We start from the raw sequence: 22,160 nt of genomic DNA on the forward strand, positions 1-22,160 counted from the left end.
GGGAACTATAATGACAAAACAATACAGAAGTGAGGATTTCACATCCCAGTATTGATAAGTGAGTTCTTGCCAGACACGATGCTATCAAACTAAGTTTCCTATTACATTTTCTAGGCACTTCCCTTTCTCTGGAGGTGATAGGAACTATCAGGACAGGATTGTATTCCTAACAGCCCAATAGCACCTTATTTCAATGTGACTAGTTTGGAATGTGAGGATGTGACTGTTCACTTCGCAGTTTATGGCTGCCTCTGTTGCTTAGCCAAAGGCCTTAGCCTAAGAACAGGGCCTCAGACTGTCACAGTAAGAGAAGGCCCTTACATGGGCAGACAGTGGTTTTGATTCTTTCTTTTATACCTCTAGAACTACCCAAGTGATAAGAATACACCTAAATTCTTAAAGTACAGGCCTTTGCAGACAGGCCTGAATATCTTTATCCTAACAGTAACCGCTGTAATGGAGCAAAGAGGGAGTGGAACAGGCCTCTGGATCCTGGGGCACATGGGCGCATCCCTCTGCGCCTGTCCCTTTAAAACTGGGTGGTCACAGAGCACATGACTAGGAGCTAGTACATGATCTGCAAGAAGACAGATCTAAGGCTTGCTGACTCTTAAGCAGGGGCAGCACACGGGATTGACCTAGACTCAGGGAAAGCCTATTGCGAGAGGTCTCTGTAGTAGCCAGGAAAGAGCTATCTGGGGGGCAAAGATGTCCCTCCGCGTCCCAGCTGAAGGAAGCAGGGAAGATGTCCGTCACCGTGTATTTTGTGTTGTTTTGAGCCTCTCTTGCATCTTCCGTTTATCAATAAACCCTCCCTGTGGAAAGGGACGTGGGCCTAACCTTGAGAGGTTCATGTGGAGTGACCTGGCTGATGGGACTAGCTGACAAGGAGGCCCAGAAATAAGGAGATCCCAGCCTGCAGAATAGTTTGTGTTAACAGTTGCCCAAAGGATGTTGGCTGATCAGATGTGCTCTTCCAGCCTGGCAGATGCATAGATTCATAGAGCTTAAGGCGAGAAGGGATCGTTACTGTCCTCTAGTCTGACCTCCTGCATAGCACAGGCCGTAGAACTCCACCCCGTGGTTCCGCACCGAGCTCGGCGACGTGTGGTGAGCTACGGCCTATCTCTTGGAAAGGCACGAGGCGTTGATCTGTAAACTCCAAGCAATGGCTAATAGCCCTCACGGCTTAGAAAAATTTACACCTCATTTCCATTTTGTCTGTTGCCAGCGTCAGCTTCCATCCGCTGGATCTCGGGCCGCCTTTGTCTGCTCGATTAATGAACAGCTTTCTTTCCACTCTCAAAAGCTCTCGTAGCCGGCCACGAAAATCCCACCGCCACCGCCATCGCCAGTACCACTCTCGCTCGGAGAGCTCCGATTCCCTCTCCTCTAGCTGCCAAAGCAGGTAATGGTGCCCTTTGCTGAGCTGATTTTCCTTTTGCCTAGCTTCAGGGGCACAGCTGAAATGAGCTTAGTGGGCTCAGTGTAAACACCGCCATGCACTGAGATGCTCTGTCTCCCTCCAGTGGTGGCTAGGTCACGCAGAGAGGTGGCTGAGCCTGCTACTATGTTATGCTGGGTTGGGCTGGGGTCTTTTTAGCTCAAGCAGTAGAGGCTCATGCTTTTAGATCTAGAGGTGCCAGGTTCAATCCCTGCTGCCGATGATCCTGCCAGGGAGGCAGCTTAACATCATCCTAGTTTCCCAGGGTGACAGTGACCTGAAAGCACATAGAATCATAGAATCATAGAATATCAGGGTTGGAAGGGACCTCAGGAGGTCATCTAGTCCAACCCCCTGCTCAAAAGCAGGACCCATACCCAATTAAATCATCCCAGCCAGGGCTTTGTCAAGCCTGACCTTAAAAACTTCTAAGGAAGGAGATTCCACCACCTCCCTAGGCAACGCATTCCAGTGTTTCACCACCCTCCTAGTGAAAAAGTTTTTCCTAATATCCAACCTAAACCTCCCCCTGGTCATATCCAACATGACCAGCCCAAGGCCTATGCACCACTGAACTCCCACTTTTAAGCCCTTAAAATAGGCCTTGGCACATGGGTGATTCTCATACCTGGTGGATCTATTTACCATTGTCACTATACAGCTGCCTACTTTGACACGAGTAGCCATCTTTGTTTTGGGCCGGGCAGAGAGGGTGGTGGTATATGCCAGGGTTGCTGGGCAATGGAAGATCTGCGTGACGGGATCACGCTAGACCTGGCTTGGGTCACTCTGCCATTTACACAAATACTCAAATTTAAAAACAAAGAAGATACTTTAAGGAATTTGGTGGCAGCAGTTGGTGAAGAGTTGTTGATCGCTGGAGGAGGGAATGCAGTGTGAGGACAAGACGATCATGGAACACGTTAGAGCAGGTGGACAGGGCTGCATTCTCTCAGAGGCATGTCACCTCCGGGGTTTTAAGCCCCCTCCAAATAGAGATGGAGACAAGCCACAAAAGTCAGATCCAGATTTCATCTCCCACACTACAGTGCAAGGAGGTTCGGAAACAGGGTTTGCGTCCAGGCTGTTACCAAGTAAAACTCGGATCTGAGTCCAGGTTTGGGTTCTGAACCCCTCCAAAGTTCAGAGGTTTTGGATCAGGGTCCAAACTCATCACAAGTCGGCCAGTTTCAAAACATTAAGAAACTCAAATAGGAATAGGAGTCAGTATCCACCTTTTCTCTCAAATTCCAGCAGCCAGCCATAGTATCACCTGCCTCAAGGCAGCAATCAAAGGGGTGAAATTCACCTATGTGTAGTGGACCCATAATGACCCCTAGCTCTCACACAGCACCTCAGTCAGCAGATCTCAAAGCACTTTATGAAGGAGGTAAGCATTGTTATCCTCATTTTACAGATGTGGAAACTGGGGGTGGGGAACTGACTTGCCCAATGTCACCCAGCAGGCCAGTGGCTGAGTGGGGAATGGAATCCTGGTCTCCTGAGTCCTGCTCCCGTGCTGTATCCACTAGGCCACACAGCCTCCTGTAAGCCTGGTGCTGGCTCCCTGCACAGGAGTGACTTTCACCCGACATGTGGAGCCAACAGATAGGGTGGCCACTCTCACGTTCCCAGAATACTGGGCATCCCAGTGCTTCTGGGAATGGTGGGAGAAACCTTTTTAAGAGCATGCTGCCCTGCTTCCACACCCACCGGCATCATCTCGCACACGCGGCGCATTCAAAGACATGCCACACAGGCGGGGGAGTGCCATCTTGTAGTGCACACAACCCTGCTCCCCTGCCGTGACCTTGCATGCACGATGCGTTTGAGGTCATGCCAGCGGGTGCAGAGGGGCACACTCTTAAAGAGGTGCCCTCCGTCCAATACCAGACAAAACTATGCCCGGGTTTGTCCCAGTATCAGACAGGGCACGAAAGCACACTAAAAGAGGACTGTCCCGTTTATAACCAGACAAATGGCTTCCTTACATGGAAGATGGGACATTGTGGACACTGCTGCAATACAATCAATAATACTAATCAGAATTCATCATGGTTTGATTTTGTTTCTCTTTCTTCAGGCACAGCGGCAGGTCTCGGGAGGAAGGCCATAAAGCAAGACGAAGACGCTCCCAGCACTGTTCAAAGAGCACTGAGAAGCGAAGCATCTCTGCAGAGGGTCAGGCCAGCCATTCCCCCAGCCAAACCCTTCAGATCTACAGCTTCCTCTCGGCTAAGGAAGTAGTAAGTATTCTGTATTCTGCTTCCTTGAGCAGACTAGCCACAGAAACTTGGGGGAAAAATCCAGTATGAAATTTTTATAACTCAATTACAGTTATGTTAGACAAAGTTGGTTTAAAACTATATTATTTATTGATGGTGCTGTTCTCCGACATATTAAAAGTCATTCCTTTCCCTCAGCGCTTACACACTGGGGGTGGGGCAGGATAAGCCTTTAGTCTATGAATAATGAATAAGGGACATTTAACAAAAAAGCAGCCTCCAGTGATGGTATTTTACGGGGAAGTGTTTGTTATGCAGTCATTGCTCAGCTGGATGTGAACTTATATTCGCTGGTCTTTTTGCCCAGTGGCTTAGTCCTTCGGGGGGGATCAAGAGAGTCAAACGTATATGAAAGAAACATTTACATTGAATGAGTTGGGGATTCTTGGCAGGGGATGTTTGTTGACTTTCGGGATTCTTTTCAGATCATTGCTCCTCTTTGCTGACCAACCGAAGAGCCAAATTCTGAGCTTGTAGGCAGCTCCTCTTGATAGGAACGGGGGCTGTGTGTGGAGGGTAGAGTCAGGCCCAATGTCTTGGGGTATCTTTTGGGATAGATAGAGAGAGAATATAATCCGTGTCCTAGATCCTGTCTTCGTCGAGAGAGAGAGAGAGAGAGAGAGAGAGAATTAAATAAGGACCTGATTCTCCACCACACTGCGTCTTGTGCAGCACTGTGTGAAACAGGTGTAAAGGGCTGCCAGATATCGGTATGAACTCACTTTGCACAGAGATAAACTGCTACACAAGGTGCAACCCAGTGAGGAATCAGGCCTGCGCATGTACAGTATAAGGGATGGGTCTGAACACAGCACTAAGCCCTCCGAGCTACCATACTTGTATATATTATAGGCCCAATTCTCTCACTTATACAGCAGATGTAAATCAGGACTAACATGACTGGACTCAATAGCTACACCGATGTAAAACCAACATCGGTGAGAGGAGAATCTGTGTGTGTGTTATTTTAGAAACAGCTGCATATACATGTGCACACACCTGTGTGTGTGTGTGATACACACACATATGCAGAGAGAGAGAGAGATGTCACGGAATGGTGAGCTGTGAAGTTTTTATTGGCGTGAAATTTCGCATGGCTGCATCACTGGTGAGTGGTGAAACTGAAAGCATTAATAGCTCATCCCAAAGGATGGCCAGTCAAACTGTTACATTGCATCGTACCATCATGTTTTCTGTATAAGCCACTTATTTTGCAGACAAACTCTTCAAGAAATCTTTTAGAGAGTTTAAAAATGACCTTAATTGGTACTATTTTTTCTAGTTCTCTGTCTCCAAAGCCAGGCTCCCTCATGAGACCAACTGCCACAAAGGATAATAACTACAACAATTTTGAAACCTCTAAAGACGATCTAAGATAGAGCATGGTACATGCACTCTGCACTCCCTTTGCATAGGTGTAAGTGACCACACAAGGCAGATAAATGTCAGCCTCAGTGTGTTTCTAGATATAGCTGCAGGTTATGGGTGAGGAATATAAGTCATCGGGACATCTATATTCTTTCTATTTTAGCCTACTAACGAGCAAATATTCTGATAACAAAAATGTATCAGTATATTTAGTATGCAATCTGTCAGTGTTCTCCCTCATCCCAAAGAAAAATATACACACTTGGGCCATGATTCAGGAAAGCACTTACAGCACCTGCTTGAAGTTAAGTACATGCTTCAGTATTGTCCTGAACAGGGACACTTTTCATGAATAAGGGCCTTAAAGATCGTGTAAAGAATAACTGAGAATGTAAAGATGAATAAACATTAATCTCATGCATTAGGAATGACCAGATACACCTATTTTGTGGTTTCACTCTGCCTTTTGTGGATTAAAGTGGTCAGGTCTATAGCAGGTTGAATATTTTTCCATCAAAAAGAGTTTTTGGGTTTTGGGGGTTTTTTTGGAAATTTGGATTTTTAACTACATTAAATTTTGCATAAAATATATCTGCTTTTTGCAGAAAATTTTGACTATTTGTTGAAAAACTGGACATCTGAAAACCTAAGCTGAAAAACCAAAACATTTTGATACAGCAATGCTGCCATGGTCCTTCATGGGGGTTGTAGTTTCATTGCTTCATACCACCCATTGTCCTCTGTGGGTTGGATTCCCAAGTCAGACTATATCTCCCATGATGCATCATGGCAGCGCAGCCAGAGGGGAGATTGTGATGCATGATGGGAGATGTCATCTGACTAGGAAGCCGGGCCCATAGTTGAGAATGCAAGCATGAGAGCCCAAACGGCAACTCCCATGAGCCACTGCAGCAGCATTTGTGAATCTAAGTGTTTTGGTTTTGGCCAGAAGGTTTTTTTTGAGGTTCCTCCCTTCTTTTTCTGTCCGTCTCCCCCCTCCTCCCCCAAAAGAAAAAAGTTGACATTTTATTTCGGGGGGAGGAGTGACATGAATTATTTTTTTTCTTTTTCATTGGTATTTTCCACAAAGAAGAAAACCATTTTGTAACCAGCTCTATCTGTAAATCATTAGAAAAAAACACATCGTGCTATCCATTGCATCTCTCTGTCTCTCTGTCTCTCACTTATATACACGTGGATGAGCACACATACAGGAAGACAACCAATAATTTCATGCTTCTTTGCTTTTCTGTAATAAATTTCCTAGCCTCTTCCTCTATTTTCTCTCTGCTGAACAATTAATAACAAGCAGCCACAATGGAAACCTACTCAGAGCCGGATTACATGGCTACCCCTCGTTGCACTGAGAAACTGAGGGTAATGTGCAGTATCTATTTTTAAACAGAGGAATAACAAGCCCCCTAACCTGCTGCCGCTGTTTTACTCCACACTGATACAGAGATATTTCAGGCTGCTGTGCTTTTAGGAAGTGTTAGCTGAACTGAACAATATAAATACCTGTAGGATATGAATCTAATTGCCTTTGTTGTGTCTGATGAAGATGACTGCAGCAGACAGGACACAGATACCACTCTCCAGCCCCCTGACTTCCACTGACACGCCTTTTATCAGCGGCTAGAACAAACATAGTCTTGAGCCAAATTTTTTGCGAGCCCATAGGGAGGTTTGGGGTACAGTTATTTCAAGCAGCGCTAATTATTTCTGTGCTAACATGAAGATGAAGGAGGGGAAGTGCCAGCCAAGGCAAAGAGTGTCTCTGTATGAGCTGGGAGGGTTTCAGAAGCCTTGCAAGGGGGGTTGGTTTTGACTGCAAGTTGTTCCATGTTTTCCAGCCCTCATTTTTGGTTTTAAGTAGGGAAGGAGTTTCTTTTAACACCCCAGCAGCATGTAACGCGATAAACATTCTCCTTAAAGTTCAAGGGTAAAAAGTTAAAAAAAAAAAAATGCTTGGGTTATTTGCATATCTAAATATGCAGATTCTGGTTTCTATTTTTTGGTCCCAGCCTGAGACCTGCACGGTGCCAAAATCCCAGCACTGCTTGGGGCTGAAGTCAGGATGGAACAGTCTGACTGACCTGGGCATATTTGAGACCAAGCGGAGAGCACGAGCTGGAGTCCAGCAGAGGGTGGGCGTGTGCTACTGCTCTGCCAATGCACCTCAAACCTGGTCTGCAACACCCCCGGCTGTTTCCATTCAGAGCCTCTCCAGAGCATTTGTTTCCAACCATGTAGGCTGATGAGATTTCGCAAGGCCAACAAATGTTCACTTTGGACTCAGCTGGAAACTCCCACTCCAGTCTGATATAGGCCATATGGGAGTGCAGACAGACATCCAGCAGCAAACAGCAAGTGCAGCGATAAACGCGCCTCACTGTGATATCCCTCTCTTCTTGCTTATGATAGGTGTCTGGCATCATTTTAATAGACTCAGCCTAGCCTTTATTGTACCAAGGACCCAATCCTATGCTCTCTGTGCAGGCAAAGCTCTCCTCAAAATCACAGCAGATGCTTTCATTGAGTTTTGCTTGAGTCGGGAATAGAGGGTTGGGCCTTTTGCGATTGTATCTTATTTCCATGCATCGGTATTTTTATACAGAGCCATTCACTTTAACGGGGCTTAAACTGAGAGGGCCAGATCCACAGCTGGGGTAAATCAGCAGCACTCCATTAAAGCCAAGGGACTCCTGCCAGTTTACCCCAGCTAAGGGTCTGGCCCAGAAATCAGTAATACAGTATGTCCCTAAAAGCTTGCTGAGCACATGGCCCCTTTCTCCCAAGTGACCCCTGTCAGCAAGTGGTACTTCCAATTCCAGAAGCTCATCAGCAGTCTGTGCCGACTGTATAACCTGCAAGACTCGATGGGGTCATTGTCACACACGCTTTATTCCTCTCATTATTAGCATGCCAAGAAGAAGAAGATTAGGCACTTCCTAAAAAAAGAAATTAATGCTACTTTGAAATGAGTTTTCCAAAAGACATAGACCCAGGAAAGAAATCCTCCAACTATAAGCCGTGCCATGCAGAGCTACTCATGGCAAGATCTCATTCCCCATATGGCTGAGAAAATGTATAGCCATATCTCTCCACGGGGCAATTTGTAGCACAGCAAATGGACTTGTTCGGTTTAATTGGAATACTCTTCGTGATTGTATTTTTGTAATCTAGTAGGCCATGTGGTCTCTTGATGTAGGATTTCAGTAGAAATTAAATTCTGAAGTGTAAGTGAGGGCCTCTTTATTTCCCGCCCTTCATTTTGATTAAATAATGATTTGAAACAGAAAAACAATAAATAAGTATGCTGGTTCCCTCAAGGGCAACCCTAGATTCCCACAGCCAAAGCTAAGGGAAGCGAAGTCTCCTGAGGTTATTTAATTACTTATTAGAAGTTGGGAAGGCGGGGGGGGAGGGGGAGATCCTAATGTTCACACAGAGCAAATTAAGGCCATAAAAGACTAGGCACTTTAAAACATGCCCCCCCCCCCAAATAAAAAGACCATTAGAATTCACTTGAACTCTGTACAGTGTTTCAAATATGGTGTTCGGTGTATAGTTCATATGGCTGATGCTTCTTCACAAGCAGCAAAAGGAGGGAGACTAGGGGTGATCAGTGGTGAATTTCACCCCAGAGCGGAGGGCAGCAAAAGGACTGTTCACCAAGTAGACCCCTCGTAAGTCCTATTTTGAGGGCTGAAGTGATGCAGATGCTGGTCCTTTGGCTCAGGGTTGAATTTTGTGCCAGCTGTCTCAGAAACAGTGGAAGTCCTTCCAATTAGTTCCATCCTGGTTGTCACTAATGTTGGGGGAGGGGGGAATAGACAGCTGTTCTCCACTCCCTGACTACCTGCTATTACACCAGGCCAGGCCCTCTGGCCTTCGGATGTGAAATATGCAGCACTGGGCATGTGTTTCCTCATGTTTCCTCTTAGCTCAGTATTGCTGGTACAGGGACTAGGTTAACGCAATGGATGACTGAGCTGGGTATAGCATGCAAGTCCCAGGCACTTATGAAGGGTCAACAGCATCGCTAGCCAAAACCTGAGGTCTTTATTCAGGCAAAACGTCCCATAGAATCAAAACTGAGCAAGGACCATGGGATTTGGCTCGTTAGGGCTGGGTGTCAGGGGTGCAATGATTGTGTCATCACCTCTGGAAATGTTATTGGACATTTGAATAGGGCAAGGAGGAGGAATTGGGCAGGGAGATAGGAAAGGTCAAAGGGGAGAGAATCAGGATCCCATATCTCTTCTCAATGTGGACATAAAATTTCAAGAGTTAACTTAATTTTTAAAATGTTGACACAAGAAATGGAATTTGCAAGGGGAAGAAAAGAAGATTTAACAAAACTTTTTAGCACGTGCTTAAAGTTCAGCATATATTTAAGTCCAGTTGACTTCAGTGGGGCTTGATTGCATTCTGAAGTGCTGTGCTGAACTGAGGCCTAAGGGGGAATGTATTGACTCTCAAATTATTAAATGACCTTGCAGTATACGGAGAACAATGACCACTCCCAAGCCAAACCTTAGCAAAGCTGAAACAAAAGCAAATGTCCCAGTTCTTACAGGCACCTTAAGGGAGCTACTTTGGAAATGCTGGGAGCAAAGAAACATTTAATGGGTTTCCTGGCAGAGAGAAGAAGGATCTTTAATTTTTAGGACATTGATGGGGTGAGGGGAAGGACAGACGTTTGTACCTGCAGAATCAGCCAGAATCCTTCAGCATCGATGCTGGACGAGTCCAAACCCAAGATTTTCTGACACTTTGCAATTTATCCAAAGATTCCTTACCTGTGTATTCGTAGAATAGCTTGAATTTTATTTTTATGAACCTTTGCTCTAAATTAAAAATAAATATAGGGGCTGGGGTGCCAAAAGCCAGACAAATCTAAACCTGGGTTCAGATCCAAATACTAATCATTCTTAAAACAAATCTGGCAGCATATTCCAGTCTATATTCCAGATCCCCATAATGAATGATCTCAACTAGCTTCCCCATCTCTTGAGCTAGGAAATGAGCGAGAAGGAAAATCACTGTGTTTTTTGCCAGCAACTAACATAGTGAAACCCCGGTTCTCGCAGGGTTTTCAGGCCCTGTTTGCTTTCCAATGAGCCTAAGGGTTGATGCCAATTCAATGGAACTGGACATGACTCTGTTGAAAATCCCAACCTGCGTTAATATGAACAGTAAATAATGATCATGTGATATCATTTGGGGACCAACAGCTAGGTTATTTTCACACACAATATTTGGGGGCCAATGGGTTCCTTTTCCAACCCATGATGGGCCTGACTGCTCCCACTGGAGTCAGTGGTGAAATCTCCTATACAGCATCTGCGTTCATCACTAATTCTGGGGAACTCCTCTGATGGAAGATGGGAGCATTTCTTTGCTGGGAAATTTCTGTTCTGTGCAAAATGCTTTCTATGTTCCAAACAGCTCTACTCAAAAGGTATGTGTGGGTCCGATAAAAGGCATCACATTGACTCCTTTGTGTTTGGACCACCATTGCCCCAAAGCACGGAACCCCAAGTATGGAGAGTGTGGTGCAGTAGCTAAAGCATTGGACAGTGACTTGAGAGATTTGGCTTCTGTCCCCCACTAACCCTGTGCAAGTCATTTCCCCTCTCTGTGTCTCATTAGCCCATCCTGTTCAACGGGGTTGGTGATACCTCCCTTAGAAATGTGATGGGAGCTTTCGTTCCGTAATATTTGTAACCTGCTTGGAGATCCTCCACGTCGAGGCACTATCGGAGAGCAAAGTGATCATGGCAAAGCTTGGATCATCAGCCTGTGCTGTGTTTCGACAGCTTTTCCTTTGCAGTAACTCCACTTTTGCTTTATTGGTCAGTGATTTTAGCTTACTATTGTTGCAAAGCTGATTTGCCCCTGCCGCCGAATCAGATCCTACCACCCTATTTAGCAACTCTTGGATTAGACTAAGAGAACAACCCACTGTGACGGGAACTAGATGATGTGAGCAGGTAGGCCTCCTGAGACGGCCCCGTCTGACTGGCTGCAGAAAGTGTTATGGGAAGCTCGATGTGAACTGTGACCTCTGGCGGATCCATGTTTGTTCTGACCCCAGTGGAGAGCCGTACCGAGGCAACGTGCCTCTGTTCCACCGGACCTGCAGCCACGGTTAAAAGCACATAGCCTTAGAGCATTTAATGCGCTTTGTGAGGGGAATGGTCAGAGGTCATGAGTGACACCCAGGTCTTTGAAAGCCACCTTGCACAGGAGCATTTTCTGCCCTGCTCACATTAGTTTTATTCAGCATTAAGCTTGTATCGCTCCCCTCTGCACAAAGCAACGAGGGACAGTATTTTATGTATCAGCCAAATAGAGGTGCATGTTGTAAAAACTGAGGGCCAGATCCTCGGGTGGGGGTGGTGTGAATCAGCACAGCTCTGGAGCAACACTGATTGACACCAGTTGAGGATATGGCCCTGGAGCTGTAGTTCCCAGCATCATTTGTAATAAGCCAATATACATTGAAGATGTTTAGGCTAAACACACTAAGGGCCCTGATCATGCAGCCCACTTGCATTCAGTGGGTTACTGCCATGAGTAAGGGCTACTCATCTGAGTCTGCATTGCAGAACTAGGCCCCATGTTATTTATTAAATTAGATCCCACCAAAGATCATCTGAGATCCTCTTATAAACAACAGCACATTTATTATACTGTCCTTGGACCACACCCGCCACCAATCTGACTGCTGATTGGGAACATGGCCCAGCTCCCACTGACACCAATGGCAAGAGTTCCACTGAATTTAGTAGGGTTGCCAGTTTTGTTTGGGTGTATTCCTGGAGGTTTCATCACTTGACATAATCTTTAATTAAAGATTAATCTTTAATTGAGATGACAGGTCAATCCTGGAGGGTTGGCAACCCTAGAATTCAGTGGGACATAGATCAAGTCCTTAAAGAGATTTTCAGGGTTCCATCTGACAGCCATAGAATTTTGGCCCTGACCCTGCAATCAGACCCATGCATGTGGACCCTGGACCCTACAAAGACTCCATTGATGTCATTGGGATTCTGCACAGGTGCGGAGGTCTGCCAGCATGCAGGTCCATTGAAATCAGTGAGGCTGTCTGTGGCCTTAGGGCTTTACCCATACAGATCAGATTGCAGGATCAAAGTCTTTGTTTTCCCCCAGCCTTTCTCTAACACACCACAGGGAAAATATTTTCCCTTCCTTCCTTCCTTCCTTCCTTCCTTTTTTTAGATTTTTCTCAATTTTATTTTGTTTTTTTGAACTTCAGTGTATCTGTGGGCCAGCATGAAATCAATGGGGATTTATTTAAATCAGTGACTTGTCATCCCAAATAATCAACCTAGAGGAATTTACTAAACAACATGATTAAAAACAAAACAAAAAAGGCTTGAAATTTAAATAGAAAAGAATCAAACAATTGACGGTGAGGATTTGAAGAGAGGGTTTATGTTTTTTCTTGTAATTTGAGACTCTAATGATGGACTTATGTTGCCCGCTCTTCCCTTTTTCTTACACCTTACCTACTAAAGGAGGAATTCTTGATTGGTAAGTGGATGCTATCCGCAAGACACTAGGGACTTTATTAGAGGTCACTAGAGAGCATTAGCTATACCTTCTACAGGGGGAAAAAAAGCACACAAAGAAATATCTGTATTCCTTTTATTTCCAGAGGGATTTTAATTTTTCTGGGTTTTTTTCTTTTTATTCCCACCCTACCCCCCACTTTTTTTCTTTTTTGAGTTTCAAAGTGCTAAACTTGTTTATTTGCCAATTTTTCCTTTGTACATAAAGACCTTTTTTGTGACATTTGAGTCTCCTTATTAAGGAAACTAAAACAAAAAGTCGATCATTTAGAATTTTGTTCCATTTTTGATTTATTTCCAATGAGTATGTATTCCTGTTTCTTTCCCCTACCCCACCTTTTAGGTTAAATAAGGGTTGTTAGGTTTTTTTGTTTGTTTGTTTCTTTTTTCTGTTTGATTTTTTTTTTTTTTGGTATTTATTTATTCTTTTGTTTCCCTTTTTTAAAAAAAAAACTTTTGTTCAACATGGATCGCATGCTAATACTCTTTGCATGATGTCTAAATCTTCCAGTTATCATGTTAGGGGGAAAAGAAGTTTCTTCTTTCTGTGGTTTTTTTCAGGGATATGTACTTTTGTTTTTTAGCTTCTTTCTTTGTTTCTTTCTTTCCTTTTGTTACAGTGCATCATGACGGTAAAATTTCTTGGTTTATTTAAAAAAAAAAGTCAGACAATATAAAACAACAACAAAAAATTTTAAAGTTCAAACAACGCCAAACGGCTTTTTTGCTTTCAGATCTCTCAGTCGGGGTCATCTGCTGACCTCTTTACCAAAACAGACAGCCCGCTTGGCAACCTAGCCAGTCGGAATGGAGGGGCCCATGAATCTGACTCAGGAAACGATACTTCCTCCCCTCCCTCCACTCAGAAAAGTTCAGCCAGGCCAAAGGACAGCCAGGAGAAAAGAAGCCTAGCCCACAATGGCTTTGGCCGTGCCTTCTCACCTGGGAAGCCCAAATTGGCCAACAGCGATAACAGCTCTGATTCAGGAAATTCCTTCACCAGTTGTTTTTCCCAGAGCAAGGGAACAACTTTGGAAAATCTCTCTCCGGATGACAAGGGACAGGATCAAAGGTAAGTGATTACCAATAGTTGGTGTTTGCTATATCTATTCCTGGAATGACTCCGTGTCTTCTGCTCACTTGACTGTTGCAGGTGATGAGCCGATAGGAATGTATTTCTCTTCCCTAGGTGGCTAGCCATAATTCAGGTCCAGCAAGTCTGGCATCCCAACTCCAATAGTGGCTTCAAAGGAAAGTGAAAAACAACACATAATGCACCTGGGCAATGTTGCTGTGTGTGTGGAATTCCTTCCTGACCTCTTTTGCACCTAGTTTATGCCACGAAGGAGATTTGATTATGCTAACTTTAATCCATTCAATCTTCTCCTCATCCCTTAGCCTCCACATGCACCAGCCCCAGCCTCTCCCCGCAGGGCCATTCAGAAGAGAATCATAGAATCATAGAATATCAGGGTTGGAAGGGATCTCAGGAGGTCATCTAGTCCAACCCCTGCTGAAAGCAGGACCAATCCCCAACTAAATCATCCCAGCCAGGGCTTTGTCAAGCCTGACCTTAAAAATATCTAAGGAAGGAGATTCCACCACCTCCCTAGATAACGCATTCCAGTGTTTCACCACCCTCCTAGTGAAAAAGTTTTTCCTAATATCCAACCTAAACCTCCCCCGCTGCAACTTGAGACCATTACTCCTTGTTCCGTCATCCGCTACCACTGAGAACAGTCTAGATCCACGTGGCTCCGGATGCAGGCATGAATCAAAGACCTAGATCCAAACACTGGGGCCCTCTCAATCTGGATCTAGATGTGGCTTGAGCTCATCTCTCATTGACTTGTTGTGACCTTGTAGCAAAAAAGGAGGAAAGGTCACGAGCACATTTAGGCAAACTTCTAAAGGCTGGATGGAATTGTTACAGACTGCCCTGTCTTTCTTGTAGCTACTCATGTTTGGGAAGCAGAGCTATATGCATTTAAATTAAAGCTTTCCAGTCGGCTCGCTCCTCTGGCCTGATTCACTTGGCCAAATGCTGGCATAGCTACCTCAGGCCTAAGACACAGCAGAAATGCTGTGTTTCCCCCATGTGGGGAGCGCTAAGCAGTGACCTGTCCGCGAAGGATGAGCCCAGTGGCTCACTGCACTGGACCACAGAGGAGAGCAGTGGGGCAATGGCAAGTGAGGCTGTGCTCACCACAGTTGCACAAGGCCCGTGGAGAGGTGGGTGGCAGCATCAGTAGCTCCCCCGTTCCCTGCAGTAGCTGCCTTTGTCCAGCGGCCCCTTGGGACGGAAGAGTCTTCCCCTAGGTCCCTCATGAGCACGTGCTCTGGGGCCTGGACTTTGCCCCCTCGTGAGAAGGGTTAGTGTCACTGTCCGCGCCTGGCAGCTGCCAAGGCTGGAGCCGGGAAGGAAGGCTAGTGCCCACGAAGGAGACTGCGTCCCAGCTCCCCTTCTGCACACTCATTTCCTACTTCTCTTCTCCAGCCTGACTGACTGCCCTGAGGTGTGCAGCAAATGGGTCATGGAGCTTTGCAGGCCACTGCAGTGAGGGGTTAGCCGCAGTGCATGCCAGGCTCTGTTTGTGCAAGGCTCTGTTTGTGAACAGATTCTGAGGGCCCAGTGAAGAGCGCGTGACTTTGTGCTCCGATCTGGGCAAATCAGGGCTAGCCCCAGTGGAGTTACACCAGCATAAAACCGGTAACATTGATCATAGGAGGGTCAGGCCTCGATGTTTTACCCTAAAGACACTCTCCTGCTCTCAGTCCCATGGGTGCAGCTCCCATTGACATGGATAGGGCTTGCATCCATTTAGCTGAAAGCAGAATTTGGCACTGAGGGTCCAATCCTGCTCTCCCATCAGCGTAAGGCTGGAGTCAGGGGTGTCGCTCCAGATTTACCCAGCTGTAACCTGGCACTGAAATCTGATCATCTGATACAGCCTGATTCACCGTTGGGCCCACTCTGGTTTCATGCCGTGGTCGCTGTTGAACCCAATGGATTTAATAGGAGGGTGGAACCTGCATTGATTCGGGCCCTGTAAGCGAAAGTCGGTAGTACGCGCTGAGGCAGGGCTCTCTGCTGTACCACAACTTCAAATGTCCGTTTGCAGAGGATTCCTGTCCCCGTGTCTTGCCTGCTCGGAGGTGAAGAAGCAGAGCCCCCTACATTTCCCGGACCGCAGCTCCCCACTGAGACCGTGCTCCCGCAGCGCGTCGTACACCAGCACAGGGAGGTCCTCCCGTGGCTCCAGTCGCTCCGCCCACTCCCACTCGTTGCATCACAAGGCCACGCCCAGGTACTCCCGAAGCAGATCCTGCTCCTCAGGGAAAAGGTGAGGCCACGTCGCGTGGTTGTCTGTGTTATCGCTGGCCGTTCCATTTGTCGCAGTGCTTGGTAGTCCCAGGAATAGGCCAAAGAGCCTTGAAAATACAGCTTGGATTATGCTGAAATGACTGAGGGTACTGACAGTACCAACGATATTGCCTCTGAAGGGCAGTGGAGTTCCTGTTGGTGGATGGCGATCTTCAGGGCTCATTCCCTTACAGGTTGAATGAACATTTATCAGCAGCTGGGCTGACATCGTTAAACTTGGGACCTTATTGCCACTCGAATGCAGATTTGGAAAAGGAGCCTTGTGCCCCTTAAATCCTCTCACTTGAGCTCCGGTTTGATTCACCTTTCCATGGTTCTTGTCTATTCCCAGGTCCTATTCACGTTCCCCCAGCTACTCATCCAAGTCCTGCAAAAGAAGCCCTGGAAGCAGGAACTCCAGACTGCGTCGGAGCCCCAGTTATTCCCGCTACAGCCCCGGCAGGTACGACTGTCCCCAGTGTGTCATGGTGCCATTGCACGGCATCGCCTGCTTTTGTGGCACTTCAGTCTGGGTTTGTGACTAGAGTGCGTGTGTGACTCCCCTCCGTAAGCTTCTCCGCTGCACTTCCATGGCACTGTCCCAACCTTTACATGAAGTTGCGTGTGAGAGCCCCCGAGACTCTGGGGATCTGGCTGTCTCACATTTTTACTAGCCCCTGGATCGAGGCATGTTTCGATCTGCACGTTCCAGCTCTCGTTGCTTATGGCATATCTCCATCCGTGTTGTCAGCTGCTTTTGCTGACACTGATTCCAGAGCAACGAGACGAACTGAAGGTGGCAAGACTCAGGGTCATCCAATGTGGATTTCTGCAACCGAGGCCTTCCCTCCTAGACTGCCCTCCGTTCCTTGGTTCACCCTGGGAACAGACAGTGGAAAGGTCCCCATTAAGCAGCTGTTGAAGGGGGTGATAGGGAGAGAGAGACTACTTATTCAGGGCTTTGAGGGACTAACCCCTTGTGCAATGTATGTGGAATTGGATGGGTAAGGCCTGGTGAGATGTGCTGTCTTCACTCTGAACCCTTTCAGAGAGCTAATCGGTCCAGTGCTGTGGCTCACCCCAGACACAAAGGGCCGGCACTCCACGCAGTCTGTGCCTCATGATACGTGGCAGGTTTGGCGATGCCAACCCACAGGCCTCTTGGAGGGCTTGAGCCATTGTCAGAGAAGGATTTTCTTGAAGCAGAAAAACACAAAATCTCCAATTTGCAGCATTTAGCAGCTGGGATTTTGAAGGGAACGCTGGGGCTCACTGAAATGCCCCTCAGTGTGTGGCGCAGAGATTGTCTGACTTGGCAAAGTGCCCTATTTAGAGAACAAGCCAGCAGCAGCACCTGCAGCCACGCTAACAGCCACCTGCCCAGCCCCATTGTAGAAGGAATCAACGGTGGCTTTCTTACAAAAAGACTTGTTGCCATTTAGGCCTGTTGCTCACTTCTACTCTGCGTTCCCATATTTCAGACAGTGTGAGGTTAGCCTGGCTTAAAACAAGCTCTCCCTGATCATGTTGCAGATTGCTTCAGTTAATAAAGGTGCTCTTAGCCATGGGCCTTCCTGGCCCAAATAACCTAGCAGAGAGCCACAGAAGCAGCTTGGCGTTGGTCTAAAGGACTTATGCACGACCCACGCCAGGAATGCAGAAGCAGGATTGTCCAAGGGTAAGATAAAGGCCGATCATCCAGATTGAGCACTGGGGGTCAGTGCAGTTACCACAGGGAAGTGCTGATCCAGTACTTAAAACGTTTACTAGTGCTTTTTATCCCCCTGGGTTTCAGGGTGCCTTACGATTTATATAGATGGAAATTGCTCCACTGAAATGCAGCCAGCTCTGGGGTGGAAGGTGGCAGCTGAAGCACCACAATGGGAGGAGTGGAAATTTGGGGTAAGGACACTAGGGCAAACCCCTGCTCTCACGATGAGTGCCACACAATCGCTACCCGCCAGGCAGAGCAGACAGTAACTCAGCTCTCAAGGTCATGCAGCAAACGACATGGAATTCAAGCTGGATGAAACTCAGGGGGTTGTTCTTTCAGGGCTTCAGGGTGTTATGGGAACCATTTCCTCAGCTTCACTGTATGTGGGTTCATACCCCAAGGTTTATTTTGTGCTTCTGGGGGGAATGTGTTCTCTCCGGTCCATCCATAGAGTCACCAATCCCTGTCAGGCAGAGTGACCTTCGTTTTGTAGCAAGGCTCAGGCAAGAAAGAACAAAAGTCAGGTCTCTATGAGAAAGAGCACTGTGGGTGTCTCCTGTGTACCTGGCTACCTCTGAGCACTAAATGGCAGCTGCCTCTGTAGCAGGGATGGGGCCTTTATCACCATTTAAAGGTGTGGGACCCAGAAAGCAAGTCAGACCGATGTCCCAGAGTTAATCCAGTTGTGCCAAGTGAAACTCAGTGAGGCTGCCCAGTTCCATCCTGTTGTATCATCAAAATACAGATTGTACAGTAAGGCCCTAAACAGGCTCAAATTGGGCTCGGGGTTGTGACTCTATTGATGAGGCCTGCCCAGTGTTTGGTGTGGGCCATGAAACCTTAACCCCGGCATGCAGGGCTTGTGTCAGTTCTATGGGGAACTTGGAGCCAGCCTGGCCAGGATTTGGTCCGGGGGCTCCCAGATGTTTCAAGCCGGTTGTTTAGCCACATAATGACTTCTCAGTAGGAAATCAGGGTAACTCTGGTGTCCCAGGCCTAGATCCGCTGCTGGCTCCTGAGAGATGCAACACAGAGGGGCCAGCCCAGGAGGAGGGAGCAGGCCCCACTCTGGCTCCAGGCTGCTACAGGGGAAGAAATGGCCCCGAATGGAAGGTGGAGCAGCCTCAGTTTACTGCAGCTTGACCCGGGCTGCCTGGTGGCTGCTCCATAGGTGCTGGAACGAAGGCTGTGGGGGGCACTGCAGCACCCCCAGGTTTTACGTGGGGCTCCACTCCCGGCCCTGCGCCTAGGGGTCCCAGCTGCCGGCCCTGCACCCGGGGGTCCCACACGTGGGGCTCTGCACCTTCCCCCAGCTGTAGCCCCAGCCTCGGCCCCCTTATCCCTGTCTGCGTTCCCACCTCCCGGAGCCACGGCCCTGCTCCCGGCCCCAGCTCTAGTGGGGCACAGACAGCGGGAAGGGGCGCACAGCACCCCCACTCTGAAAAGTGTTCCAGCACCACTGGGCTGCTCTGCAGCTTGAGATCGTCTGCAGAGCCAAGTGCTGTGACTGGGTATGCACCAGCTCCGGGGCCTCCCCTGATCCTTAGCAGCCTCCATTCACTACCACGAGTGACATCCCAGAGCCAGCACAGCGGCCACGGTCTGTCCCCTGGTCAAATTCCTCCCACCCCAAGCTTCCGTTTCCTATGTTAAGGCCAGTTATTTTCAACACTGACAAAAGAGTAGCAAATCCGCAGGGCGATGGCAAATAAAGCAGATTAACACCTGCCCAGAAACCAATGTTAATGTAGACGATAGCTCTTAACCGATGAGTGCATTGGACCTGCCAAATACCCTGAGACTTTTGTGCTTTGAATACCTAGCAAAACACACTCGGGACCGAGGCACAGTCTGGTCTGCTAAATGTTTTTAGACCTTTGCTAGTAGGTTCTAATATCCACAGCAATTGGGGAGCTCATTATAACCATTCTGCATGCTTAAAAAGTCACTGTGTTCTCAGAAATAGCACACGCCCGCTGCACATGGCCAAGCCTCACATTGCTGCATCCAGACTGGCTAAATCTGGGACTGGCATGCACATCTAGCCAACTGTGCGTGCTATTAAAAAGCACTCCCCAGCCCGTGCTTAGTGAGTGTCTGCATAACACGCTGGCTAAATGTCTTTTGCCTCCATCCATCAGTCAAGCCAGGCGGAGGACGCTGGCAGCATTAGTTTTTTTTAGCCCAAATGATCGAGGCCGATGTTTTGGAGCTGAAGTTTCCAGGTTCTAGCCCCACTGCTGAGCCCCTGCCTGCCACCCCCCAGTGAGTCGTTGCATCAGCACGGGGATCTTTGCAGTGATCTTTTCCAAACTGGCCATTCTTCAGGGACCGCGCGAGAGAGCACAAGTACAGCTCCAGCGAGAAGGAGTCCCAGCGGGACAGGCGGCGGCGGAGGTCCTACTCGCCCATGAGGAAACGCAGGAGAGATTCTCCCAGCCACCTGGAAGCTCGCCGCATCACGAGGTAAGGGAATGACACAGGGGCACCCTGTCCCTCCAGGAGACACACTGGAGAGCCACGGGCTCAGTTGTGGCGTGCTGGCCAAGGTCTTTGGACAGCTTTAGTAGGGATCTGCTTTGAGTCCATCACGCCCAGAGACGCTGCCCTCCAAACACTCGAGGGAAAGCATTGTCCTGAAGTTTCCCTCCCTGCCTCCTATTGAGCCCCAGAGCCAGGAGCTCCCCCCCCCACCCACCCACCACCCCTGGGGTCCCATTGTGTCACCAATAACCACTCTTCTCCCTTTGTCCCCACAGTGCCCGGAAACGCCCCATCCCGTACTACAGGCCCAGCCCTTCCTCCTCCAGCAGCCTCAGCAGCTGTTCCTCCTGGCACAGCAGTGTTAGCCGCTCTCCTGGCCGCAGCTACTCCAGCTACAAGAGCAGCCGGAGCAGAAGCCGGAGCCGGAGTTCGGGCCCAAGGAGCAGCCGCAGCAGGAGCAAGAGTTACGGCTCTGCGGACAGCTAGGACAGCCTGCGGCGCTAGGGCATCCCCCTCCCTGCTGCGTGCGTCGGGGTCGTCTCTTCCAATTCCTCTCTCCTCCAGCCTCCCTGGTGATCGCTGATTATTTCATGTTTCTGTTGTGGCATCCACCAGCCCCCTGTTGTGCCGGGCGCTGCACTCGCAGAGGCAGACGGGGGCCTGGCTGCTCCAGAGAACACGTGGGCAGAGAGGGAGGATCTGTGCTTTGCAGAGGCTGTGTTGATTATAAACCAGCCTCCCCCACCCATTCCTGGCCTATCTCCAGGGAAGCATTTGCCTGCGGCTAATCCAGGGCGGGAGTTTAGCTCCTTGCTTTTCCCTGGCCAGCAGACAGCAAGCACCAATTGGCTGGTGGGGAGAGAGGAGGGAGAGAAATAATTTAAAAGAAACTCTCTTCAAGGCTTTTGGGCCGGGCAGAAAGAGTCCGGGTCTGGCCCTGCTTCTGTTGAGGTCAATGGCAACGCTTCCCTTGACTCCAGCCTGCAGCCCCCCAAGCACTGCGATGTGGCCTCTCCCCTACAAAGGGGAAAAAACCAGAGGCTTCTGCAGTATCGATTCACCTTCATTGGAGGTGGCTTTCCCACTGTGCCCCTCCCGCGGGGAGGAATATTCAGTCGCCATGGGTCAGCCAATTCCTGCTGTGAATGTGAAGGAAGAAATTCTCCTGGGGAGTGGATTGTTCGGAAGGGGCCATTCCCTTGCCCCTCCCCTCCCTTTTTATAGCACGAGTTTGCTTCTCTTCCCCCCAGCAATATGACCCGCTGGTGATCGAGCTGGTGAGGCCTTACGCAGAAGTGGGAACAATCAAGGGCTGGGTGCTGGGAGGCCAGGCCAACAATCGGGAAATGCGAGGGAGCAAAGTCCCTTGAGAAGCGTCAGGCAGCGCGTCTCCTGTGAGCCCTCAGCCCCAGAGCTCTCCAGGGCTCCCACTTTGGTGGCTGTTTTTCTCACAGGAGCTCTGTGCTGTGCAAAGGAATCCCCGGCAGGGAGGTGGGAGTGAGGTTCCGGATCCTTTTGGGTACCGGGTCACATGGGCATGGGAAATTCCAATGAAGCATATTCGTACGTAGCCCCCAGGCAGGGGTGAAAGTAACTTAAACTCTTAAAGGACTTACCGGTATGCCGGAGTCCTGAGCAGGGGGCGGGGCCTCAACTGGAAGAGGCGGGGCCTTTAAATCCACGGGCCCTTTAAATTGAGGTTTAAAGGGCCCCGGGCTCCGGCTGCGGTAGCCCTGGGCCCTTTAAATCACCGCCATAGCAGTGGCTGCAGCGGTGGCCGGGAGCCCCGGGGCTCGGACGGCAATTTAAAGTGCTTGGGGCTTCCAACCGCCGCTACCCAGCGGAGTCCCAGGCCCTTTAAATCGCAGCCTGAGCCCCGGGGCTCCGGCAGCAGGGC

General features: G+C 48.5%; 1 protein-coding gene across 2 annotated transcripts in view; it reads left to right on the forward strand.

The window, feature by feature from the left end:
• The window catches only part of SRRM4 (serine/arginine repetitive matrix 4), a 141,777-nt gene extending 119,838 nt beyond the window's left edge, over positions 1-21,939 (forward strand). The window contains exons 7-13 of one of the 2 annotated variants that reach the window (XM_084648726.1): positions 1,310-1,408; positions 3,528-3,690; positions 13,436-13,773; positions 15,824-16,045; positions 16,418-16,528; positions 20,108-20,245; positions 20,539-21,939. In XM_084648726.1, coding sequence (XP_084504852.1) covers positions 1,310-1,408; positions 3,528-3,690; positions 13,436-13,773; positions 15,824-16,045; positions 16,418-16,528; positions 20,108-20,245; positions 20,539-20,749 — 1,282 coding nt within the window. In that variant the 3' untranslated portion in view covers positions 20,750-21,939. The remainder of the gene's footprint in view (positions 1-1,309; positions 1,409-3,527; positions 3,691-13,435; positions 13,774-15,823; positions 16,046-16,417; positions 16,529-20,107; positions 20,246-20,538) is intronic. The other variant, XM_084648727.1, reaches the window with a different exon arrangement.
• Positions 21,940-22,160: the final 221 nt, after the last annotated feature.

Source organism: Lepidochelys olivacea (genome assembly GCF_965140295.1).
Source record: "Lepidochelys olivacea isolate rLepOli2 genome assembly, chromosome: 15".
Taxonomy (NCBI): Eukaryota; Metazoa; Chordata; order Testudines; family Cheloniidae; genus Lepidochelys; species Lepidochelys olivacea.